Below are 27,451 nucleotides of genomic sequence, written 5' to 3'. Positions count from 1 at the left end.
TACACAATTATGGAAATATGATGGTCTGACCACACCAACAGTTAAAAACGAAGAGTTCCCACTAAGAGGAATATTTTCAAAATGATATGGTCACATCACATAGTTAAAACTGTGTTTTAATAAAGATTCCTTTCCAAAGAAATAAAATTTAGTACAGTTTTTCTTCTCTTGATAAAAAAACTTTAAAAATGAACTACTGGTGATTTGTTAAGAAAGAAAAAATAGTAAGCTACATATTGAAGTTCTGGAATGCAGCACCTCAACTCCACATCTGGCCTAAACATTTGACATTATGAAATCCAAGGGATGTCCTGATGATAGAATCATACTTTACAGTTGTTTCAATTCCAATGTCTGACTTTAGCATCACGTGTCAATTTAGAGTTCCCTAGATACAGAAGACTGTGCTGAAGAGCGCCAAGATTGTGCATGCTGCTGCCATTCCCTGGTCCCATTCATGCTTGCAGCTGCCCCTGAGACAGCAAAAGAAGTCTGGTCTCAACACTCACACTGTAGTAACTAGAAAAGAAGAACATTTCCAATTAGAAAAAGTTCACAAAGTCAAGCGACATCACAACAGCACTATAGCCACACTGTTCCAAGTTTCACCTTTTACAAGCATCCGCACTCTTCAGTAAAGTCCACATTCCTTTAAGTTGTTTTTAATGATGACATCTGTAACAGCATCAAAAACAAACTGCACATTCTTGGTATCTGTGGCACAAGTAAAGTGGGTGTAGATCTCCTTGGTGTCTTTTCTTCTGTTCAGATCTTCAAACTGGCACTGAATGTAAGCAGCTGCTTCTTCATACGTATTAGAACCTGAGACAGATAATCAATATTTTCAGTTCAAATTGTAACAGCTATCTGAACCCAACTAAGTCAGGCCATCACGTTTACTTACAAAGAAAAGGAACATGACCCAATGAAATATAATCAGATATCTATAATCATTAGGTATCACCAGTAGATTTTTCTTAAGAGCAGACTCTCATTGTAAGTAAAATGAAGTCATCACACACAATGATCCAAGAAAACAAAACTTTAGGTTTCTCTTTGCCCTGTCATCTAGATTTTTTCAGCTGAAAGTATGTAGAAAGTATACAAGGAAACTAGGGAAGGAGAAGGCTACATTTTTTTTTTTACATAATTTTTTTAAAAAAAGATTTATTTATTTATTCATACAAGCACTGTGTACAGTCAGAAGCGCGGGAGGGTGAGAGAATTCACCAGACCCAGGGCGGAGAGCAGAACAGGCAGAGTGACGAAGTATGCTGCTGAGGGGAGCAGCGGGCAGCAGGAGAGGTCTGCGCGCCAAGTGGGACCGTCGCCTGGCGGCCGGGGATTGAACCAGTGCTGCTGAGGCTGCGCGCAGCTTAACAGCCCAGCGCTCAACCGCTGCGCCACCAGGGGAAGCCCAGAAGGCTGCATTTTTGGAATATAATTATTTACAAGGTCAGAGAACCTATGCCCTTTCGGGTGATCTAGAATTAAAAAATTCAAAAAGGTAAGTCATGAGTCTTTGCAAAATCATTCCAGTTGAAGTGGTTTAGCCTCAGAGCCTTCCAGCAATAACTTAAATAACCAAAGATAAACTAGTATATGCAAAATGGAAAGGGGCCTGAACTATGTACTTTTTAAATGGTGAATTTTATGACAAATGGAATTCTGTAGCTATAAAGTTGTTCTTAAAGGGGAGGGAGAACCTTAAGCAAACTCTATCTGAAACAATATTTAAGTATATATAGCACAGTGGCAGTTAGTTAATACACAATTCTCAATCACTTCCTACATCATCTATCTACTTGTAAGTCTTCAGGATAGTCTAGAATCTGGCTGCAGAGTCAAGAAAAATAAGAAAGACAACATACAGTCATTCCTGTGAACCAGAGACTATTTTCATTGAACAATAAGAAGCACGGCAAAAAATACCAACTGAATACATAAAGGAGACTAACAAAGGAAAGCAAAGCAAAGCAAAGAAAGAAAGAAAAAGATCAAACAGCACATCAAACAGGTTTCTTGAGATCAGCAGAGTCAATAAGTTACAGTGACAGATGACTGACAAATGAATTTTGTCAGGTAGGAAACAGTTATCTCCACAATGAATCCTTAAGATGAATGAAGTCAATAGCAGACAGACTTTGGAAGTCTAAAAGAAAACACACACACACACACACACACACACACACACACGAGACTGGAGACTGAGAGTTCTTTGCAATGTGTAAAGATTCCCAATGGGAACATTAATGTCAATCCTTTACTTGTCTTGAATAGGCTCTCTCCCATCCTAAAACTTGTCAACTTTCTATATAAGCTCATCCAATTCTTACATCGCTCCTTCCTCTGAACAGATGACTACATTTCCAACTTGCCCAGGAAAACAGAGGCCATGAGACTTAAGCTACATCTCGAATTTTTAGTCCACCATCTCACTTAAAGTTACCTGTATCTGAACAAATCTGTACCTCTAGTTCAAAATTCATCACTCTACCTAGAATCCTTTTTTTAATTGAAGTGAAATTCACATAGTATACTATAAACCACTTTAAGTACATAGCACAGTGGCTGTTAGTAATTCACAATGTTATGTAACCACCACCTACCTTCAATTTCAAAATTTTCACCACCCCATTCCCGTAATTGATAACTCCCCATCCTGGTAACCATCAACCAATCTGCTTTCTGTCTTGATGGACTTGCCTATTTAGAATATGTCACATAAAAGGAATGTCACAAATGTGACCTTCTGTGTTCGGATTTTCACTCAGCTTATGACATTCATTCAAGCTGTAGCATCTATCGGTACACTTTGATCCTTTTATGGCTATATATGGCTAAATAATATTCCATTATATATATAGTCATGCTTAATGATAGGGATATGTTCTCAGAAATGCATCGCTAGGTAATTCTGTCACAATGAACATCATAGACGACTTACACAAACCTAGATGGTACAGCCCATTACATACCTAGACTGTGTGGCACAGCCTATAGGGAACCACTGTCATCCATGCGGTCCACTGCTGACTGAAACAGTGACATGTGATGGTATATACCACAATGTATCTCTTCATCATAATTGTCATACTAGACTCTTAATTCCTTTTTTCCCCATTGGTTCCATCAATTACATCTACTTTTTGTAACTTCTCTTGCTACAGCCTATAAACATTCTTAAATCTCTCCTTCCCCTGTGATATTAGCTGTTCAAGAGTAGGTTACATCTGTCTTCATGTCTTCACTTCCCACTCAGTAACCACACCTGGCTCTACTCTTAACCATTTTGCTCATATGCTCTAAGTAGCCGTCACCAATCTCCTGACTGCTAACACCACAGACCACTTGTCAGTGTTTGACCACTTGTCAGCATCTTACTTTAACTTGTACATGACATGTAGACTGCTCCTTACTTTTTAACCTCTATTCTTGTTTTCTGATACTATGGTTCTCCTGTTTTTCTCTTTGCATCCTATATAAACCTTTCATACACTCCTGCCACAGAATCTGGTATTTTCTCTCATCTTGTCCATGGTCCTTTAGTCTCTTCTAATCTTAGGTCATATCATCCATTTCCATGTTTTGTCTAATCTATATATCTAGTCCCTAACCTCTCCCTCAAGTTCCAATTAAGATAAGTCTACTCCTTGCCCTTGGTTCCTACCATACAGCTCTGTATCTTCACCAAAAGTTTTTATGCATCCTGAGAGAGCCCTTATTAATTCAATTCCCCTAATATCTACCTTTATTTCTATTTGCTGCATAACCTTTATAAAGTTCCATTTCATGTACCCCAATAAAAACTCTCCAGTAGCTCCCCATGTCTCAGCATGAGACACAAGGCTCACCAGAGGCATACCTGCCCAGCTCTCCAACCACTCCTTCACTCTCAAGTTCCTTCTACCTGATAGAACAAATCATGTCCCTTCTTTCATCTTCATATTTTCATAAATGCTATTCCTTCTTCCTAAAATGCTTTTATTCCCTCATCTGCCTGGGGTTTTTTATTTCATCCTATCGCACCTTAAATGTGCTAGTTCCTGTGGAAAAAGTACAGTGACCCCAGAGAGGCAAGCATTTCATCTCTTCTTCTACTGATATTTCAGACAACAAAGAAATTCCTTGTCTCGCTGTCTCTACAACTAGATGGCATTTTCTTGAGTAAAATGACTGCAGCTTCCTCTTGTATTTTCTCAAACATATTTTAACCAAAATAAAATTTTATTTCTCTTCATTATCCTCAAAAAACAAGGAAAGAAGAAAACTATAAAACACTGTTAAAAGAGGGCCTCCCTGGTGGACTCACCACCCCCTGTGCCACTCATCATCCCTGGTGGTGCAAACGGTTAAGATGCAACCTATGAAGCTGTCTGCAGCCACTGCACCACAAGTTCGATCCCCAGCCAGGGAGCAACCCACATGGTGCAGCAGACCTTTCCTGCCTCGCCCACTGCTCCCCTCAGCAGTGTATTTCAGTAGATCTACCTGTTCTGTTCCCCACTCTGTTTCTGGTGAATCTTCTCACCCCCCCCCCCCCACACCTCTGGCCTGTACCACAGTTCTTGTATGTATAAATAAATCTTTCAAAAAAAAAAAAAAAACTGTTACAAGAAATAGAAGATACAAAGAAATGGAAAGACATCCCCTTCTCATGGATTGGAAGAATTAACATTATTAAAATGTCTATCCTACCAAAAGCAATATACAGATTCAACACTATTCCAATAAAAATCTCAGTGACATTCTTGAAAGAAATAGAACAAATACTGTTGAAATTCATATGGAACCACAAAAAAACACAAATAGCCAAAGCCCTCCTGACAAAAACAAAAGAGAATGGAGGTATCACACTTCCAAACATCAAGCTATACTACAGAGCCATAATAATTAAAACAGTTTGGTATTGGAACAAAAACAGACACACAAACCAATGGAAACAAAAGAGAGCCCAGAAATAAAACCACACTTATACGGACAACTGATCTTTGACAAAGGAGCAAAGAACATGCAATGGAACACAGTTTGTTCAATGAATGGTGCTAGGAAAACTGGACCACCACATGCAAAAAAATGAAACTAGACCACTACCTCTCACTGTGCACAAAAATCAACTCAAAATGGATAAGAGAACTGGACATTAGACCTGAAACCATAAAATATATAGAAGAAAATATAGGTAAAACACTACAAGACATACATCGCAATTACATCTTTAAAGACTCATCATCCAAAGCAAAGATAGTCCAGGAAAAGATAAACACCTGGGATTACATCAAACTGAAAAGCTTCTATACAGCAAAAGACATTAACCAAAACAGAGAGACACCCCACTGACTGGGAAAAAAATCTTTGCACTCCATTCACCTGGTAAGGGACTGATCACAAAGATTTACAAAGAACTCACATGGCTCAACAAAAACAAAATAAACAATCCAGTCAAGAAATGGGCAGAAGAACTTAGAAGACATTTCTCCAAAGAGGAAATGCAAATGGCCAACAGGCATATGAAAAAAATGTTCAACATCCCTTATCATCAGGGAAATGCAATACAAAACCACAGTGAGATACCACCTTACACCAGTGAGAATGGCACATATGAAAAACACAAGCAACTACAAACGTTGTCAAGGATGTGGTGAAAAAGGAACTCTCCTACATTGCTGGTGGGAGTGAAAACTGGTCCAACCACTATGGAAAGCTGTCTGGAGGTTCCTCAGTCTACTATAAATGGAGCCACCATATGACTTGGCAATTCTACTCCTAGGGATCTATCCAAAGGACACAAAAACATTGATTCAAAAGACTACCTGTACCCCTATGTTTGTTGCAGCACTATTTACAATAGGTAAGCTATGGAAACCACCCAAATTCCCAAAAATAGATGACTGGATCAAGAAGATGTGGTATATATACACAATGGAATATTATTCAGCAATCAAAAAAGATAAACTCATGCCATCTGCAGCAATGTGGACAGAGCTAGAAGGAATTATGCTCAGTGAAATTAGCCAGAAGGAAAAAGAAAAGTATTGGATGGTTTCACTTACAGCAGGGATATAGTGGAACCAAATGAGACATCAATGTTAAAAAATATTAACAGTACAAAACACAGCAAAGCAAAAACAGACAATTAGAAATCAGAGACATACTGCGGGGGAGGAGGAGGGAGAGGGATCAGAGGGAGGGAGGAACACGGGTCTGAGGTAATGGTGCATGGGTGTCTTGGTGAAGGAAATTCCATGAGGACTACACCTGAGGGGGTGGGGGAAAGCAAATATTGTTTAAAAATGAACAATGATGTAAAAAAAACAAAATAATAAAAAGGGGAAAAAAAATGTAAGGGGATTCCAAAAACCACTGGCCTATGAGAATGTGTATATGTGTGAATAAATCAAGTTTTATTCCCCCCCCCAAAAAAAGAAAAATGAAACTATATGTATGTTAGAGATATAAACTGAAGTACTTACAGATTAAACAGAATGTTTGGGATTTGTTTTAAAATAATACATTTGGAGAAGCAGTAGTCATCCAGTGAATCCGCACTTAATGTCAATAAAACACTAACTGTAAGTGAAATGACATATAACTAAACCAGGTCTTCAATCAGCTCTTTGAAAAACGTTTTTGTGGTGAACCAGGATTGGTTTTTTTGTAACAAAATGATGAACAAAATCATGTTATTTGAGGACCAGACACCATATGATGGATACATAAACGTTTGTTATATTATCATTCTGCTTTTGTATATGTTTGCGCTTTTCCATAATAAAACATTTTAAGTTAAAAAAAAAAATAAGAACAGAAATACAAAATAAACTCAGTAAACTCAATGATGCCTGGAATAGCACTTTGTACTGAAAGGGTCTTACCATATGCTCAGGGTCCAAACCACTACCAGTTCTAAGGATACAAGTATAATGTTCAAACAAAAAGCATGTGTAGGATGTCACTAAAGTGTTGATTTAATAATTTGCATCTCCAACAGTCTTCCATGAGTGCTTACCTGTGTATTCTGGATAACAGATAGTTAATGGACTCCTCCTTATTTTTTCCTCAAAAAGATCTTTCTTGTTGAGGAAGAGAATGATTGACGTGTCTGTAAACCATTTGTTGTTACAAATACTATCAAACAGTTTCATGCTTTCATGCATTCGGTTCTGAAAAAGAAACAAAGGATGATAGGTCATTAACAAAAGTAAAAGCTGATTAATTATTAATGAAAAAATAAAACCAATGTTTTAAGACACTGAATGGCATTCATGAAAGTGAGTCAGACAGCGATAACACAAAAACGAAGTCAGTCCTCACCTCTGTAAATCTTTTTGTGGGTTTTTTTTTTTTTTTTAACATTTTAAAAGGACAAGTTTATTAGGAAAAGGAGAAAGAAAAAGAGACACACCTGCATAAGTCACAGGTGGGCAGGGAGCTACTGCTCCCGTTTTGCAAATGCAAAAGGTTTCTGAATAGAAACACTTACGTGGTCTCAGGCCATTTTGGTAATTCTTGATATATGAGAAAGACTGGCTAATCAGAGGACATAATCATGTCCACATACTCAATGTACTGCCATCTCTTAAGAGTAATATGGCACAGACTGATATTTTGAAAATCTAATGTCACCGACAAGAAAAAAAATTAAGAACATCAAGCTTTAGCTCAATGAGCAAGTAGATGCACAAAGTCTCCTAAGCATTATTCTTCATTTCATGGCTGATTAGATAAGACTTTTTACCAAAAGCTCCAACATACCATCTCCTCATCCTCAGCCAGAACAAGGTCATAATCACTGAGGGCCACACAGAAGATAATTGCCGTCACTCCCTCAAAACAGTGAATCCACTTTTTTCTTTCTGATCTTTGGCCACCTACGTCAAACATCCTGAGCAAGGGAAAGAAAGCACAAATTCAGCAAGGTCATGTATACACCTGTCCCCAAACTGAGATGGTTAACAAACTTCCTACTATCGCATATTCAACATCTCATTTATAACAGAAAAGCTAACCAATAAGTAGATAAAAGGTGGTCAAAATAATTGCAATTAAAGGTGAAAGTGAGATTTAGCTAAAAGTGAGATCTTTAGTAAAACAGAACAATGGAAAAATACATATCCCCGAAGCGGATTCTGCTTCCATAACCTCTCCCTAACTGATTCAATAGTTTGTTTTCCTTATTCTAAGGAAAAGATGTTTTGGAAATTATTATGAGAACTATTTAGAGAAGATAAAATATATTTTACAGCAGGATTCTAAGAACTCACTATCTAAAAACAAAACCACCAATATTTTCCAAGTCCTAGTCTTATTTGAACCTAATTAATAATAACATTACAACTGTTAACACACTTCATGTTCTACTACAGGTTAGTTTTTTAGTCCCCTACTCCTGTCTGGGTGGCTTTCTTGATATTCTGAGTCAAGTGCTGGTACCAAGCTTCTGCCAACTATGTCCTCATCTACCTCCAACAGCAGAAGGAACATCTCCACAGCTTTGTCGTTTACTGGCACCAGGGTATGACAACATGTGCATACAGTTAGGTACTCTTACGATATCTATTTATGACAAACTTTTTAAAGGCTAAACTCTGCCAATCTAGTTTGGTGTGTCAGACCTACAGTGACCAGTGACCTCAATTTCTAGAGAATTTTCCCCTCAGACATGCAAGAGAAGACATAGTTGAGTAATTTCTCAACGTGTGTTTAAAAGAGAAGAGTCATCATATCTCTTCATGACCCGACTTTTTCTTTTGGTTGACCTTGCAGTTCTTTTCAAACTTTGGTCATGACATTTGGAATGATGCAATCACAACTTGGCTTTATCACAGGGTCAAATTATAGGTGTAGGAAAGTGATCACATTTCACCAGAAGTCTTTCAATGGGACACACACCGGCACACCAATAACTTCAGTTTACTCCTCCACTTTCCCTTATAACGTTCATAAAACAAGTAGAATACTGTAAGGTTCCAAGGTGGCCTGTTAGTTAGCCCATATTAATATTTACACTAACAGATCAACTATTCATAAATATTACCCCATAACTGAGAGGCAAGTAAGCAATTACACAATGTCTTGAATATACTAGATGCTCAATAAATGACTGAATGAATGGACAGTGGTTTTGCCTAGCAAGAAGAGGAAAAGGAAGGAGTGACAATACTCCTATCAAGGTATCTACAGGTCAACAGTAAAGTGGGCGCAGCACTGTAATTGGATCAGGCTATTGATCCTGACACAAAAATGTTCAGAACTTACCTGACTAAAGATCAGTGATAGCAACATGTATGTTTTCCACATAAAATAAAGGTCACAACGTTTAACTATAAACAGATTACTAATCTTTATTTTTTTTAAAGATTTATTTATTTGTTTATTTATTTATTTATTTATTTATACGAGCACTGGGTACAGTCAGAAGCGCAGGAGGGTAAGAGAATTCACCAGAGGCAGAGCAGAGAGCAGAGCAGGCAGAGTGACGAAATACACTGCTGAGGGGAGCAGCGGGCACAGCAGGAGAGGTCTGCGCGCCATGTGGGACTATCACCCAGTGGCCGGGGATTGAATCAGCGCTGCAGAGGCTGCGGGCAGCTTCGCAACCCAGTGCTCTACTGCTGCGCCACCGGGGTGGCCCAAAAGATTAGTAATCTTTTTTTTTTTATAGAGGCATGTTTATTTATTTGTTTGTTTGTTTATACATTCACTGGGTACAGTCAGAAGCGCGGGAGGGTGAGAGAATTCACCAGAGCCAGAGCGGGGAGCAGAGCAGGCAGAAGGACCGAAGTACACTGCTGAGGGGAGCAGCGGGCGGCAGGAGAGGTCTGCGCACCATGTGGGACCCTCCTCCAGTGGCCGGGGAGCAGCCGGGGATCGAACTAGTGCCGCAGAGGCTGCGGGCAGCTTCGCAACCCAGCGCTCAACCGCTGCGCCACCGGGGAGGTCCAAGATTAGTAATCTTATAGTACACAAAGAAACATCTCATTCTCACAGTTTCTAGATGGTAATCCAAGTGGCCTTTGGCACGTTTGTTAAATTCATCACTACTGAAGAGAGAGCAGCTATTCTATTCTAAAAATACTCAGCTAAACTGTTAAATTTTCCTGCACCAGGTTTCAAATCTGTTTTGGCATATTAAGACTTCAACTGGTATCTAGATATACCTAAACTCGTGTCTAGTAGTACCTAACAAACCTGTGAAACAACTATTTTCATAGAAAAGGAAAATGAGGTGATGTGAGCTCAGAATTACATGTGCATGCAACAATGCCAAGTGTCACATTCTACAAACAAGCATAATGAGGTAGCTTTGAAGTACATCACAAAGTGAAGGGGGAAAGTTTACTATTACTCTCAGTGGTCAGAAGAGCAGAACCAAACAGACAAGTCTAATATTTACAAAGGACATTAACATAGAGACAAGCTGAAGTCTATTTTAGAATTTACTAATGCTGATGAGAAAATCCTTTGAATTAGAATCCTCGAATTTTCTCTTTCTAAAATCGTCAGTTTCAATGCCCTCTAACCTCCCCCAAATAACTCTACACCCAGGTGGACATTGCGTTCTGCACTGTATTAAGAACTCAGCTGTGCACAAATCAATCCACAAACCATCACAATATAAACTCCACTCCATTAAACTTGAAGGGACATGTGATCCAATAAGAACGAATCAAAACTGATTATTTCCATTTAGTATTTCTGTTTTTAAACAACAAACATTCAATACCTGTTTTGGTGATTCCAACAAAAAGCAGCTGAAAAGAATAAAATTAAAAATAAAATGGTGATCATGTGAGTAGTTCTATAATTTATTTTTTAATTTCCTCCAAATGGACACAAATATTTAATGTTATAAAGAGAAAAAATAGAAATGCTTGAGACCCCCAAGCACTGGTACTGGCTGATGAGTACGATGAACAGGAATACTGCCTAGAGAAATTTGACTCTGAGTAAAAGACACTAACTAAAGGGAAGATAGTTGTGTCTGGTACGTCTAGCAAGAAAACAGCGACTCACTTGAAGTATAGCTCTTTGAAGGTGAAGTGTGTTTCCACGATGCCTGTGGTCTTCACTCTTGTCCGCAGGACATCTTGTTGAGTTGGAATGTAGTTGGCTTGGGATATTCTGTCCAAATCATTTAGGTAGCTAAATAAAACATACATTTATTTTTATTAGATGAAGAAGACCATGTGCACAGCAAGTCAACAGACTAAACTAGTTCCTTGGGCCTCCCTGGTGGCGCAGACATTGAGCATCACACTGTGAAGCTGTCTGCAGCCTCTGCAGCGCGGGTTCGATCCCAGCCTGCCAGCGAGAATCCCACATGGTGAAGCAGACCTCTCCTGACTCACCCGCTGCTCCGCTCAACAGTGTATTTCTCTATCTACCTGTTCTGTTCCCCGCTTGTCTCCAGTGAATCCTCTCACCCTCCCACGCATCTGCCCTGTATCCCGGTTCTTGTATAAAAATAAATAAATCTTAAAAAATAAATAAACAAACTAGTTCCTTGCCAAAAGCAGATTCTAAACTTGTGAATAAGTAACTTCAGTATCATATAAAAGATGAGAACACATGTGAATCCATCACAGGACAATTAAAGTAGATTCTATACACACCGTACGAAAGTAGCTTTAGTTAAACAGAGTTAAACTGTGAAGGCCAAAATTAAAAAACCAACAACAACAACAACAACATGGTGTTGTTAAAGGACAGATTAAAGGACAGATTCCTCAAATTAACTAAATCAACTGTGCACCGCACAGTACAAAAACCAAACCAAACCAAACCAAAAGTCCTCATTCAATTAGTGTAATAATTAAAATATGCCTATAACTCTAAGCCCTTCAAAATTTCAGCTTTTCAAAGATGTTTTGGCTAGAAAACTAATAATTAGGTGGCATCATTACAAATGAATCATTAATGACCTTCTATAAAAGTACTATCATTAATATTATGGAACCAGTCAAGTTTAGATAAACAATTATGGGAGGGAAAAATCTCTACAAATCAGGTCTTCAGATACAGCTGGAGGATTCAGAGCACACCACACACAGCAAAAAAAAAAAGCAATTACTAGCTTTGATGCCTACAAGGAGAATTACTTAAACTACCAATATCTGCAACTAAAAAATATTAAAAGGTAGGCAAGAATTCTAAAACATTTCAAAAGGCAAGTTTTCATTTAAGGAATAAATAAGCTTTTGAAATATTTAATTTCTTACTACAATTTAAGCTTGAATAAAGATGAGAAAAGTATTGGAGAAAATACCTTAATGCTTACAAATGCCTTCATATAGTACCAAGGGTAAGGTAACAAACTTACCAATTCCCCCCAAAAGCACATTAAATTAAAAAATAAGGAAACATGTAGTAAAAGAGGTAAAATGGGATATTAATTAAATTTAATTAAATCAAACAAGTATTAATTAAATTCTCTAAAACTATGTAACACTCAAGAATTTTCTTGACCAATAGAGGTTCAACTTCATTTTGAGACTCCATTCCCTTTACACAAATTCTACTATTGTGCTCTGGCAAGAGATTTATAAGTGGTGACTAGTACCAGAGTAATCCATAGTGTAGGCAGCCACAGAGAGCTGGGTGCATAAAAAGGGATATCACAACTCTAATTTCCCTCACTGTTTGGCAATCAATGCAAAGCTTTTATGTAGAAGGAACTTAGTGAGTTGGAAGAAATTCAGGACCCAGCTGCAACAGATATTGCTTCTCTTTCACTTGCTTATCACAAACTACCAAAGAGCTTCATGGTGCCAAGTCTCCCATTTACATTCCAAGAGGAAACATTTTTTCTGAGTCATACAAAATTACCAAGGGTTCTATAAACTCTAACCTTAGACTATGGTTAAAACAGACCCCCATGGACTTCTAAGGGTGTATTACTCAAATTTCTCCTTAAGGATGGGCACTGGACTTTATCAAGAGTCATCAAATTATGTTCTGTTAGTTTCACAGAGAAAATTACTTACTATGAAGCAGAATCGTTGAGCTGATATTCCCTGGATCTGCTGAAGCAAGCTTGCACTCCACCATCTCGCCACAACCGTTTAATCACACCTGCTAGCTCTGGAGTCATGACTCCTTCCTCAGCACTGCCCGCGAGGACAAACAACTGCCGGGCATCATCCTGAAGAAAGCGGGTCAGAGAGAGATGATTCTCCATTTCTTAAGGACTTGACCACACACGCACACTATAGGTTATATATATATATATTTTTAAGATTTTTATTTATACAAGAACTGGGGTACAGGTCAGAGACGTAGGAGGGTGAGAGAATTCACCAGAGACAGAGCAGAGAGCAGAACAGGTAGACGGACCGAAGACACTGCTGAGGGGAGCAGCGAGCGAAGCAGGAGAGGTCTGCCATGTCATGTGGGAATCTCCCTGGCTGGCTGGGAATTGAACCGGCACTGCAAAGGCTGCAGACAGCTTCAATGCACGACACTCAACCCGCTGAGCCACCAGGCAGTTGCCCTATAGGTTATATTATTTTAAGAGAGATATTAATGAGGCCTTTCCTGAGGGGGCAGACTGTGAGAAATGTACAAGGGAGTCTTTCCTCCTCCTCACTCCACAACAGTTAGAAGCAGAAAAGTGAGCTAAGGAATCATTTTATTCCCCCTACAACTTCTCCACACACCACCATCCCCTGAAAAGACTTTATCTGACAGGCCTATAAATCTCCATCCTAGTTACTCATGATTTTTTGAAAAGCAAAACAAAAACTGGTGAAGCAGATATATACAACAAATTCCCATTCTGTTAAAAGAAGAAGGCAATAAAAATAGAAATGAAAAGGCCAGGCCATAAGAAGTAAAGCCTAGGGCCTCCCCGGTGGCACAGCGGTTGAGCGCTGGGTTGTGAAGCTGCCCACAGCCTCTGTAGCACCAGTTCGATCCCTGGCTGCTCCCCGGCCACCGGAGGAGGGTCCCACATTGTGCGCAGACCTCTCCTGCCGCCCGCTGCTCCCCTCAGCAGTGTACTTCGATCCTTCTGCCTGCTCTGCTCCCCGCTCTGGCTCTGGTGAATTCTCTCACCCTCCCGCGCTTCTGACTGTACCCAGTGCTTGTATAAATAAATACATAAATCTTAAAAAAAAAAAAAAACCCATTAAAAAAAGGCCTAAATACATTAAACAGTAAAAACAACAACAACAAAACGCCATTAATCAAGTTTCAGGAAAAGTGTTCTTTTCTTGTCCCTGGCAAATCAGATAAAAGAACAGGAAGAGGAGAAGACCGAGGCAGCCTGGTTGGGGGAAATAAAACCCTTAAGGAAAAAAATTCAAATAGTAACTATCCCCAAAGAAATAATCCTCTAGATAAGAAGGGGAAAGGTGCAGGAAGAAAAGAAAGTAACAAAATGAGATTTGGTCAAATCTTTGAGTTACAGACATACCTTTAAAAGTGGTTTTATTTATTTATTTATTTATTTATTTGTTTGTTTATTAGAGAAGACTTATTTATTTATTTATACAAGCACTGGGTACAGTCATAAACGCGGGAGGGTGAGAGAATTCACCAGAGCCAGAGCGGGGAGCAGAGCAGGCAGAAGGACCGAAGTACACTGCTGAGGGGAGCAGCGGGCGGCAGGAGAGGTCTGCGCGCCATGTGGGACCCTCCTCCTGTGGCCGGGGAGCAGCCGGGGATCGAACCGGCACTGCAGAGGCTGCGGGCAGCTTCACAACCCAGCGCTCAACCGCTGTGCCACCGGGGAGGCCCAGTTTTAGTTTTTAAACCTAAAATATATGAGAGGCAAAGAGGAAAAGGGCTATGAGAAATGTGATTTTTTTGCTTTATTCTATGCAGACCTCCTTGTCAAATAGTTTCTAAATAAACACAGGACTCATTGGATGCTTCCCCACCTCAGCTCTAATATTTATCTGTCAGGTGACTTTCAAATAACTATGAAAATGCAGCGAATGGAATAAAAAAAAAAGCATACAGGGTAGAAAAAAGTAAAGGTGCAAGGGAGGAAACAATGGTATCATAAGGACAAAATAGACCAGCAAGCAAGAAGCAAGTCAAACCACAGGTGAAACCACAACCAAATCGCCTACGACTTGTGTATTCCCAAAACCTGTGCACCCACTCGAGCAAAACAAAACTAATCAGAGGCACACCAATTCATTTTCCAACCTCAGGGTGTTCAGCATTAGCAGCTTTTGCTTAATAAGATTCTTCCTGTAAGAGCCTTCCCTGTATTCTTTCTAGTAATCTGAGTCCTAACCCTCCCTAAGAAACTTTATCTAACATCTATATTCCCCTTCTCTCTTTTCAGAGTTAAACATTTTAAATAAAGGAACTAATGATTGAGAAAATTAATCTGAAGATGCTATACTCCCTTGGCTCTGAAATTTGACATATACCCATGCAGGTATTCAAAAACTCAATCAATATTACTTTTTTTTTTTTAATACCATGATTCTATTTTTAGGAACTTTAAAATCTAGAGAGCTATTACATATTTTTGCTGTCCTGACTTTGTAAACACTGCTTTAAGAGGAAACACGTTTCCCTTATCACTTAATCTCTTCCACTGACCTACTTCTGCTTCCTCACAATAAACCCTCTTTATAGTTGTATAAAGAGGCCCCTCCTTATGAACAACTTCTAACCTCCACCCTTAAACTGATAAAGAAAAAACAACCTATCCCATACCTAGCTCTGTTCTCTTACACTCTCTAAGTAACCATAAAAGACTAGAGGAGGATAAGAGAGGAGTTATAAATCCTTACATATGAAGGGAAAAAAGAGAAACGTCAATATATATATATATATATATATATATATATATATATATATATATATGACTGCAGATTAGGATGGGTGGGTGCTGGAAAGCTAGATGATTCAAGAGACCCGAGAAGAATTAATGATGTCACTCCATCAGGTGAGACAGGAGTGTTAGATTTATGACCACTGATTTGATAAAGGATAGAAATGAAAGGAGGAGGGGTACTATGATCTGAGTATTCGTGTTCTCCCCAAAATCCTCAAGTCAACGTCCTCATGCCCCATGTGAAGTATCGGGAGGTAGGGTATCTGGGAGGTGCCTAGCTCACGAGAATGGCACCCTCATGAAAAGACTAGCGCCTTATAAAGAGACCCATGAGGGCCCTTCCCCTTCTACCTTGGGAGGACACAGCGAGAAGTCTACAAGCTAGATGGGGCGCTCAGACCACCATAACCAAGGCACCCTGATCCAGGACTGTCAGCCTCCAGTGCTGTGAAAAATAAATGTCTGTGTTTCTGAACTACCAAGTGTGTGGTACTTCATTATAGCAGCCCAAACAGACTAAGGCTTTGCAACTGTCAACCGCATCTGATGAAAGGAGTATTAGGACCTCAAAAATTAATAAATGATTTGGTAATGGAAACAAAGGAAATGAGAGAGAATGATCAAGAGATATAAAGGTGAGACAGGGGTGAGAAATAAAAAAAGGAAAACTAATAAGTCAATTAACTGAGATGGAGGGAAAAAACAAGGATGAATACAGTCTTAGTGCCCAGTTACTGGCTGCAATAAGCACAAAAGGGAAGTAGAGGCTGATGACAGGAAGGTCGGAGAAAAGGGAGGGAGAAAATGAGAAGATAGGAGAGAAATGGTAGGAAGAGGAAAACAAGGAAAAGAAGAAAGTAATGCATGAGTTAAGAGAAGAGACTGAAAGGAGCAAAACAAAAATAAAGACCTGAACTGTTTAATCTTGCTTTAGCCATCAAATTTTCCCTGCTCAGAAGCTTAGAAAGACAGTCTCTAATTTTTGTGATGAGATTAAAGGCATGAAAGTCAAGCTTCACACATTTCCTCTTGCCGCCTCCTTTTGCATCTCTTCTCCAGTCACTTCACAGACCTTTCTCCAGCTCTAAAAGTCTTCCTAGTCTAATACCATCCAACCATAACCACGCTTTAAATAGTTTACCCTTCAACAATTTCCCCACTTAATTACTGAATACTGATCTACACCTGTAAGTCTGCTTCACAGACAGACGTTGCCTGACATACAGGTAGTCACCCCAAGTCACTTTGTTTTTTATTTTTTAATTTATACAAGTGTTAGGGTACAGGCCAGATATGCGGGAAAGTGAGAGGATTCACCAGAGACAGAGAGCGGAACAGAATAGGCAGACAGAGAAATACACTGCTAAGGGGAGCAGCGGGCGAGACAGAAGAAGTCTGCTTTTTTTTAATTTATACAAGTGCTAGGGTACAGGCCACATGTGCGGGAAAGTGAGAGGATTCACCAGAGACAGAGAGCGGAACAGAATAGGCAGACAGAGAAATACACTGCTGAGGGGAGCAGCGGGCGAGACAGAAGAGGTCTGCTTCGCCATGTGGGATTCTCGCCGGCCAGCTGGGATCGAACCCACGCTGCAGGGGCTGCGAACAGCTTCAAAGCACAGCACTCAACCGCCTGTGCCACAGTCACTTTATTTTTATTGCCCATAGCACCTAAGTACAACTGCTAACTCCCTTCAGTTCTAAGGGACCACTGTTTACATTCCCAGTCCTGAGAATTTAGCTGATCATGCTATAAAGGATTCCCTGCTCTCCCCACGGTACCAAACATCCTTATTTATAAACCAGACTAGTGCCCACTATCAAATTATCCAACACAACTTTTGAGTATCTGACATGTGCAAGCATTATGCCAGGCCATGATGTAATCCAATATAGGGATAGAGTGTTCTTGGATACCTGGAAAATGCCTCTAAAACTTAGGCTTAGTGCTCATGTCCTTGCCAAATTTATTCTGGGAGGTTGGTTTTTGCCTTTAATCTCTAAACCTCAGAAAGCAGGGTTACCTATCATACCTTTCTTTTGGATTATTTCAATTTGTTATCATTTATCACTATAAAATAAAGCCAATGGTGCTGTAAAAAAATGCAAATGAATGAAAGAGTCATCACAGAAACCAACAGTAGATTCACAGAACTCCATTCAGATTGCTACATCTTCTCTTGTTACTTAAATGAATTTCCCTAAAACAGGAAGCAAATTTTGCAGAGCTGCCTCTACCAGAAAAGAACAAGGAAAGAGAAAGTGAGAAATACTTACTGCTCTGGCAGCTTCCCCAAAGTCGATCTTTAGGCGTCCCATGGCTCTTATGATTGCAATGATGGATTGTATAGTATTGCTGTAGACAACAACTTTATACTGTTTACATTCTTCCTCTGAATAGCCATCCTCGTGAATGATTCTTTAAAAGAAAAGGAAAAAAAAAAAAAGAAAAGCCATAAATCATTACCACAGACCTAAAATGAAAAGATACTAGGGACTTTTAGGCATGAGGAAATGTAGTCTTACAAAAGGCCTTGTTCCAACTTACTTCATCTGTTTCACGATGGTGCTTTTACCAGATTCTCCAGCACCTGAAAGAAGAAAAAAAAAAAAAACACTTTGAATTCATCTGTAATCAAACACAAAATATGAAATTGATATAAGTAATAACTCTATTAATGGAAACCGTACATCCTAGGGGAAAATTTAGTGAGGCTTTCCATAAAAAAAAAAAAAAAATTTTTTTTTCTTGAACTTCTCCCTTAAAAGTATTTCACTTTCTTTACCTAACTTAGCCACCAAACATAATCTGTTGGAAGTGCTAGGGTTAGTCCAATATCAGTTGTGTAAAGCAGACACTCTCACGAAAATATGGCAACAAAACACCTCGGAATCATCATCTACATGAAGAACTGAAAAATGAAAGCACTCAGAAAAAATGACCTCATTTTCCCATAACCAAATCCACCAGTCAGCACCTCCATATTCTCAACCTTCATTAGTGGATGACCTCTCTCTGCCAATGAGTAAGACTGACACCCCCCAAAGTAAACAAACAAGTGCATTTATCCACCTCATTTCACCTACTCAAATGCTGCAATTGCCCCATGTCACTCAAAATCAAGTTTTCTCTTCCCACTGGAAGAGAAAGTTTGCACATCAGTGTGCAACCTGCTGTACTATCTCTAACAATCAACATACACCCACTGCTCCTACATGTCCTAGGCTCCACACATATTCCTCTAACTACTAATCCATAGTCTTAGTTGTTCTTTTTTTTTTTTTTTCGGTTTTTATACCCTTAGGTTTAATAATAAATTCTAACAATCGAGAAGAAAAGCACTTCTTTATAGTAATCACATAAAATAATTTTCAATACACAAAACACCTGCTTATTGGCAAAGCCAGCAACCCTTTATAAATGCAGCTATATTTGCTCTGAGTATATAAACTATACAGTCTGCATGTTTGCCTAAAATTGGGAGTGATGTCATCCTGACTGACTGAAAACTTATTTTTACAACTTTTTGAAATAATGGAGGTTAAATTATTTTAAGAGAAAGGATGTAATTTAGCCCCATAATACAGCCAGCAGAATTCTGAATTCTTAACCAACGCAAATGGTTATTACATTTAAAAAAATGTTTAACATAGCATATTGGTTTAAAAAAAATATTCAACAAGGGAAACACATAAATATTTAAGTTCAGCAGGACACCATAAACAGCATGCTATAGTTAAGTGTGAAATCAATCAAGCTTTTCCAAAAGAGAAAATCCCTTTAATCCTTCAGCAATCTCTGTGAAAATAGTATGCTTACAATAAAAGTGAGAAGGGATAACCTAGAATACCCCTGAGGCTTGCTACACCATTCAGCATCACTGCCCCATCTCCTGTGTAAATGGATGACCAACAAATGACAAGAAGTCCACTTGACAATGGTTCAGAAATTCTTTTCACCACTGCTGCCAGCTGACATCATCATTACTTCCAAAGACCAAGAAAAAGCCTGGTATAGTTGCAAAGATGACTGTGTTTCCTGTGAGAACAAGCACACAAGCTCCCTACTCAATCAGATGTGCTCTGGCAAATACAACAGGGAGTCCAAAAGCTGACACGACGATGCCTGTTGTAAGAAGTATGGCCAGTTCCTTACACGCATTACTCATAGCATCTGTATCACCCACTAATCTTCTTGCTATGCAGTATGGAATAAGTGAAAGGATGTTAAAAAAAAAAAAAAAACAGAACAAAAAGGGGCCCATATTGGTTGTATTTTGGAAGGGCACATTCAAGCATCAGAAACATCAGCCCAATTACTCCTCCAAAGGACAAACTAATCAAAGCTTTGATGCCGGCCATGGCCGTGAAGTCTCTCTTGGCTCCTGGACGTGGTGGCGGCAGCGGCCCTTAGTTCCTCTTTATAGCAAAGCTCAGAGCTGTGAGTTGTCTATGCTCATGTCCTCCAATTCCATGCCTCTCTTCTCTCTAACCCACCCAACTAGGCTTTCAAACACATACTGCTCTGGTGAATCACTTCTCAAGGTGTTGAACAACTTTCATTTTAACAAACCCAAGGATCAAGTTAAGTCTCAGTCCTCATTCTACTTAACCTCTCAAGCAGAGTTTGTCCAAATTGATGGCTTCTCCCTTGAAATACTTTATTATCTAGGCTTCTAGAGGGTACTTCCTCCTGGTTTGATGTCTGTCCTCTCCTCAGTCTCCTCCACCCTGTCTCTGAATTGGAAAGGTTGTGCTGCTTCAGGGCGCTTTCCTTGGTCCTCTTCTCCATCTACGCTCATTCTCCACGCTAGCTCACCTGATCTCATGGCTTTATTTTTTTTTTCCTGCTCTTATGGTTTTAAATACCACTCATAACTGATAATAGTTCTTAACACTACTGAGTATGCCTGTTCTAAGCACTCTGTCTATATGAACTTATAATAACTTACATTAACTCTTTTAATCCTCACAATAACCCTCTTATTATGTCCATTTTAAAGACAAGGTAAGTGGAACAGAGAGAAGTCACGTTAACATTCACAATTACACAAACTGAAATTTACATGCACAGTTTGGCTCCAAAGTTGGTGTGGAGGGGAAAAAATGTTGGTTTATGCTGTCTCTGTGCTAATGATTTCCAAATTTAGATCTCTAATGGCTTCTAACCTTAGCTCCAGCCTCCTATATCTAATCCACCTACTTTATATAGCTCATTGGATTTCTAGCAGGCACCTCAAACTTAAAATGCCCAAAACTGAGTTACTGCTTCCTTACCCTCACCCCCAAATTAACCCTATTCTATCCTACTTTTTCATCTCAGTAAATGACACCTACATCCATCCAGTCACTCAAAATTGATAATTGACATGTAGCTAACATACAGACAGAATGAGGGAGTGCAGTAAACATTAGTAAAGCTTAACATTTTAAAATAAAGACATAAATAAACATAGTTCCTAATAATTTCTTCTTGCACCACAATGGGTCATCATGAGCACACTGGAACCACAGCTCTACATCGTTGCAAAAACGTCCCAACCAGCTCAGAGCTTCAGACCTCGCCTTTCCATGGTCAGTTTTCCACTCAAGAGCTGGAGGGAACTTTGTAAAATGTAGCTCAGACGCATCTGCCCCAAACTTTCCCATGGCCTCCTAGTAACTCAAAATAACTAATATGTTTCAGTCTCTGCCTACCTTTTCATTCTCTCTCCTATTATTCCCCACTTTGTTCTCTCTGCTCCCATCAGACCAGCTTTCATGCTTTCCCTCAACATACCAAACTGGTTTCCACTGTCACTGAGCGAGATTCTGACTCACAGTCTTTCTATTACAGTTCCCTCTGCCTGGAATCATTTTTCACAAGATTCTCTTCTTCATTCAGGTTTCTACTTCCCTCAAAACAGACTTCCTGGACTAATCTATCTAAACAGCCCCCACCCCATCACACTATTCCTCCTACTGTGTTTAAATTTTTCAAAGTTATTGTTTCATAACATTAGAGATATGTCCATTTTCTGTCGTCTCCACTATTATATAATCCTGTTTCCCAGTGCCCAGAATCAAAAGGGACAGTTATATTATGACTTTATCTTTGTTCTTATCACCTAATCCATAATCAAGCATAGTTAATATAAATGGTTAATGTAACTAACATAGTTTTTGTCTTTTTTTTTTTTAAAGATTTATTTATTTATTTATACAAGCACTGGGTACAGTCAGAAGCACAGGAGGGTGAGAGAATTCACCAGAGCCAGAGCAGGGAGCAGAACAGGCAGACTGATGAAATACACTGCTGAGGGGAGCAGCGGGCGCCGCAGGAGAGGTCTGCGCACCATGTGGAACCCTCGCTGGAGCCAGGGATCGAACCGGCGCTGCAGAGGCTGCAGGCGGCTTCACAGCCCAGCACTCAACCGCTGCACCACTGGGGAGGCCCATAACATAGTTAATATTCAAGTCATACACAAAGAACTTCCTAATGACACTGTTAAGAAGAGATTCTTCCCATGCATATTTTAAAAACTAGTGATTTGATTCTGAGGAAGAGAATGTAAAAGCATACCAGTTACATTTTATTTCTGTTTTAAAAACAGAGCTCCCAGATTATCCCATGTTAGCAAGTTATTAAGTTAATGAGAAAGCTCAGATTAATAAAGTAATGGGCATCATTCTTACATAGTTGAAAACAGAAATATCCCCATTTACTCAGGATTACTTAGAATGAAATAATTATTAAATCTTTTAATCTCAGAATCAATTTCGAGCCATCTCAAGTTTTACCCTATAAAGGTGCTGATTTATAAAATGTAAGTTGCCCTGCTTCTCATGTCTTTCTAAGATTCCCTGATAAAATGTCTTTATTACCATACTATATATATATATTCACCCAAACTTTTGTTACTCATCCAGTTCCAGCTCTTAAAAGAAGGCACCTCCTACTAACCACAGCACAAATACGGGATTTCAGTGGGTGCCCTGGAGCATTTTAAACAAATAATGAATGAATGAATTGCTGCTTAGCGAAAGTCTTTGACCCATTCAGTTTCTAGATCACTATGAAAAGCGCCACCAACTTACCTGTCTTCCAAGAAATTTAAGAGTCATCTGGAACCCACTCTCTCATCTCTTCTTAATCAAGTTGTAACAAAATCTTCCCTCTTATGCATTTCTCAAATTAACCCTTTCTACTCCTGAGCCTGGCATTGTGCTTTTTATAATGTCACTGCTGTGACTTTCTCAAACTTACAGCTCAAAATCCCTTTTCTTTCTCATCATTTCCAAATGGCATCATTAGAAAAGTTAAATTATCTAATAATTCTCCAAATTCTTCTAGCATTTTCTATAACACTTTCTAATTAGAGCTGACTTTTTCATTTTTACTTCAATCCTTTTGTGCGCCACTGCTTCAATAGTTAAGTTCCCTCTCTACTCACTCTTAGGTTTCCCCCAAACTGCTTCCCATCTTTCACCTCCCCCCCCAATATAAACGTGGTGCTTGAGATGTCCTCATTTTTTTTTTAATTGCTGTTAACACTGGTTATATCACTGTTTGTGTGTTAGATGTATAGGCTCTCCCTTCCCAGCTATTTTCACCAGGGGCACCTACCAATAGGACACCCATCGTCCACCGACGACTCCATTGTGCTCGCCCCCCCCCCCCCCGTTGCTCTGCCTCTCCCCTTTTAGCTATAGTCAGCTTTTTAGGGCTAGTTCCTAAGTTTGGTTTTATTTGACCCCTTGTTTGGTTTCTCTATATTCTATGTAAAGTGTGAAATGTTCTACTATTATGTACATCTTTTTACCTATCTCCCGTCAAAATTTATCACAAGTTTAAGGGGAGAGTCACTTATCCTTCTTCAATGCACCAGAGTAGTTATTAGCCAGGATACAAAGAACAGGATAGGAGCAAAGGAACTGCAAAGTCAGAATCTATGGCCAGGAAGAAATGAAGATGACTGTAGGGAAAAGGGATTAAACTGGGCAGGGGCTTAAGACATACAGAGGAGAAAAGTCTGAAAGGCCCCAGAGACAGGAGGATCTGAGAGATCAGTTCTACTTAGAAAATTTAACTTTGTGGTGGTGAGGGGGGGTGGTGGGGGAGATGGGACATATGCTACATAAGTAAGAAGGATGAGGGGTCAAGCCAAAAAATTACTGAGAGACAGGCAAGAAAAGAAGCTAAGTTTAATGTCTCATTCTCGAAAAAAGAGGCAAAGCAATCTGCAGAAAATAAAGGGGCAAAATTAACTTAGAAAATCATCTTCCAAGCAATCAAACAGAATAAGCACGAAATGTGTACACAAGCTAGCATACACAATCACCAACACTGTTAGATGAAAAACAACACTGTAGAATCATCATATTTTCCTAAACACATTTTTTAAGGAACTCCTTGAGAGCAAACACCATATCACATGCCCTCCCGTTTCTTCCCGTAACATCTACTACATCATGGGCATAAAAATGAGAGATGGTGATGATATCTTTACAAGTTATTTTTTCAAAGGTTAGTACGTAAAATACAATATAAATAAAATCACTATCACATCTATGTACATATGTAGCTCACACATGAAATGATTTTTAAAATTCATCCTGAAAGATGTGTGATACTCAAAAACAGTGTCACCTGATCTTTTTTTTTTTTCTATTTTACCTAAAAGAAAAATACAGTTCAAAGAAAGGACATGACAGTCTCATGCTATTTTATACTTTCATGCTTTCAGGCACAATGAATTTCTTCACGGTAGAGGTTTAGAGCAGTGCCTGACACCTAGGAGGTATTAATCAACTATTACTCATGAATGCTGTTCTTACTGTTCAGAATACCACCAAGTAACGCTAAGGCCCAAAAAGTTTACTACCCGCTTGGATAGTAACACTGGTTCAAACTTCCGTGGAAATGGCATTTTGAAACAATAGTTGTTTGACAATAATAAAACCCTAGATGGCATCTCAATTCACACGCTTAGAAACAGCAACTGATAACCTAAAAGCCACAGCAAATACATCAAAGCATTAGTCATTCTCTCCACCCCACATTGAGGAACAAAAAACTGTTTTCTTTAAAAAATATTTTCATCCCTAGATACTCCTGTTTACTAACCTCCTCTCCCACATTTCTCATCCATCTGCTCCCTCACAGTTTTTTTTTAAAGATTCACTTTTATTTATTTATGCATACAAGAGCTGGAGTGTAGGCCAGAGGTGGGGGGGGGGCGGGGCGGGGGGAGTGAGAGGATTCACCAGAGACAGAGTGGGGAGCAGAACAGGAGGCTCTGCTGAGGGGAGCAGTGGGCGAGACAGGAGAGGTCTGCTGTGCCATGTGTGTAGCCCCCTGGCTGGGATCGAACTCATGCTGCAGTGGTTGGCAATAGCTTGATAGTGCTGAGACTTAACCCCTTGGGCCACCAGGTAGGTCCTACAGTTTTTCTTCAAGGATTCCTCACAGGTCTTTGTACCACTACGATTTATACTAGTGGTTATTCCAGTGGCACCTCCCTTCCCTTTTCAATACTTGTTTCTATGGAGAAATCTTAAACTGCTAAAAACCCAGGATTATAACTCAGCACAGTCTTTTTTCTGGAGGTCTGAACAGTTAAGTCCCAATATGGCACTATTTTTGGATAACCCTCTAGCCAAGACTCATCTCTATAGGGCCCCATAATTAGATACATGGGAATATATGACCAGAACAACAGGCATAGACAGTTCCTATCCCACAGCAGGTCGAAAACTTGCTTGGTAAATAAATTTGATTTTTCTTTCTAACTTATTTTCACCTTTCATTTACACATAGGCGCTTAGGAAATTTTTAAAGTTAATAATAAATGTAGTAATAAACTCCATGAACAAGAAGATTTTAGACCTAGCTCTGCCATAACTATCTGTGAGACCTGCAAGTTACCCCACTTCACAGTACCTCATGTGCACTAAATGCCTTCTACTGTCCCTCCATATGGAGGATGTGAAGCGTCAAGGGTAAATGCACAGTAAGGCTGCCTGCCCTCTCATAGTCTATAACTACACTTATTAAAAGGCCAACAAACAGATTGCATCTTCAATTCTGAGACATGAAAGGATCCATACCCATTTACCCAACCATTGACAACAGGTACCTAAAACAGTGATGAGCATGTCCTCCAGCCACCACTCCTGATCAAAAGGGAGAAAGAGTAGAAAGTGCAGTAAGAGTAAGGAAGCGTTTTCTGGTCAACCTCTTATGTCCATGTTCCAACTAGCAGAACATGTAAGTTAGACTGCTAGTCTTAACAGATAATAACCATTAATATCTATAACTAAATATCATAGAAGCATAGTCCATGTATCTCCAAATATAAGACTATCCCCTGTTCCCACTGATTCCTTCTTATCGACAGGCATTAAGTAACTATCAGAGTAAAAATTCAGATTAAGGTCAAAAATGATATTTTATTCAAAATGCTTTTCAAGTACCATATTTAATACAAAAAGCAGGAACTTACTAATTGAGCAAAAGATTAGCAGAATTACACACAGGAAAAAAGTCACACGGCAAATAAAAACTGTTACTCAGCTCTTCCGGCTCAAGGCGCCTGGGGAGCCGCGGGCCTCGCCCGAAAATGGCACAGAAATGGCATCAAGAAACCCCGATCCCAAAGATACGAATCTCTTAAGGGGGTAGATCCCAAGTTCCTAAGGAACATGCGCTTTGCCAAGAAGCATAACAAGAAGGGCCTGAAGAAGATGCAGGCCAACAATGCCAAGGCCATGAGTGCACGTGCTGAGGCTATCAAGGCCCTTGTAAAGACCAAGACGGTCAGGGCTAACATCCCAAAGGGCAGCAGCCGCAAGCTCAGCCGACTTGCCTACATCGCTCACCCCAAGCTTGGGAAACATGCACGTGCCCGCATCGCCAAGGGTCTCAGGCTTTCGCGGCCAAAGGGCAAGGCTCAAACCCAGGCCAAGGATGCGGCTGCAGCACAGGTCCCCAAAGGAACACAGGCTGCCAAAGGTACCCAGGCCGCCAAAGGTACCCAGGCTGCCAAAGGTGCCCAGGCCCCCGCAAAGCCTTAAGAATAGAGAACACTGTCTGCCCGTGTGAGGACAGAAGGACTGGTATCACCCCTAGGCTGCTGTCTACAGGACACTGGTGTCTTCCTGTGCTATTTGTACAAATAAATCTGAAGCAGAAACTAAAAAAAAAAAAAAACTGTTACTCAGTTTTTTTTTTATATTTTACATACCTCATACGTGCCTGGAACTGCTGTATACTGAGACTTCAAATACAAATAAGTTTAGGAATTTATGGTCTTGTGGGAGGAGTCAGATCTACTTTTGTTGAGAAATTATCAAGTTTCCTTAGCCTAAAATATCAGAGCAATGTTTTCACCAACCAACCCCATGACCCTCTAAATATGCCAAGTCTCTGCATATAAACATTCTTGAAAATCCTATACAAATCAAACTTCAGTTCTTTGCAAAAACCTCCTCTGTTCCCTCTGAACAGTTAGCACTCCCACCCTGAGCTGGCATAGATTATTCTTTATTAGCATCAGTTTCCAAAATTAAGTCCCAAACTATCCTTTCTAGCCACTTCATCTCATCTCTAGCCAGCTCTGGTTAGTCTTTAAAAAAAATTATGTGACTCTTTCTGCCATTTTTCAGTGCCGC

The 27,451-nt window shown here is 39.5% G+C and overlaps 1 protein-coding gene and 1 pseudogene across 2 annotated transcripts in view; both read right to left on the bottom strand.

Annotated features, from left to right (window-relative positions):
- Positions 1–429: 429 nt before the first annotated feature.
- Positions 430–27,451, bottom strand: part of GNAI3 (G protein subunit alpha i3) — a gene marked incomplete at its 5' end in the record, with an annotated part of 42,638 nt that continues 15,616 nt past the window's right edge. Inside the window, 8 exons of the mRNA XM_084243838.1 lie at positions 430–519; positions 610–822; positions 7,010–7,163; positions 7,756–7,885; positions 11,017–11,145; positions 12,987–13,144; positions 18,077–18,218; positions 18,348–18,390. Of these exons, the coding sequence (XP_084099964.1) occupies positions 632–822; positions 7,010–7,163; positions 7,756–7,885; positions 11,017–11,145; positions 12,987–13,144; positions 18,077–18,218; positions 18,348–18,390 (947 nt within the window). The 3' untranslated portion in view covers positions 430–519; positions 610–631. The remainder of the gene's footprint in view (positions 520–609; positions 823–7,009; positions 7,164–7,755; positions 7,886–11,016; positions 11,146–12,986; positions 13,145–18,076; positions 18,219–18,347; positions 18,391–27,451) is intronic.
- On the bottom strand, positions 19,716–20,383 carry LOC311177649 (leptin receptor overlapping transcript-like 1; annotated as a pseudogene). Its single transcript has 2 exons — positions 20,065–20,383; positions 19,716–19,985 (listed from the first exon to the last, which is right to left on the bottom strand). The product of its transcript is annotated as a leptin receptor overlapping transcript-like 1 (transcript).

The sequence above is a fragment of the Talpa europaea genome (genome assembly GCF_964194135.1).
Source record: "Talpa europaea genome assembly, chromosome: 9".
In the NCBI taxonomy this organism is placed as follows: domain Eukaryota; kingdom Metazoa; phylum Chordata; class Mammalia; order Eulipotyphla; family Talpidae; genus Talpa; species Talpa europaea.
Note: the sequence above shows the minus strand (reverse complement) of the source record. Positions and strands in the feature narration are given on the sequence as shown.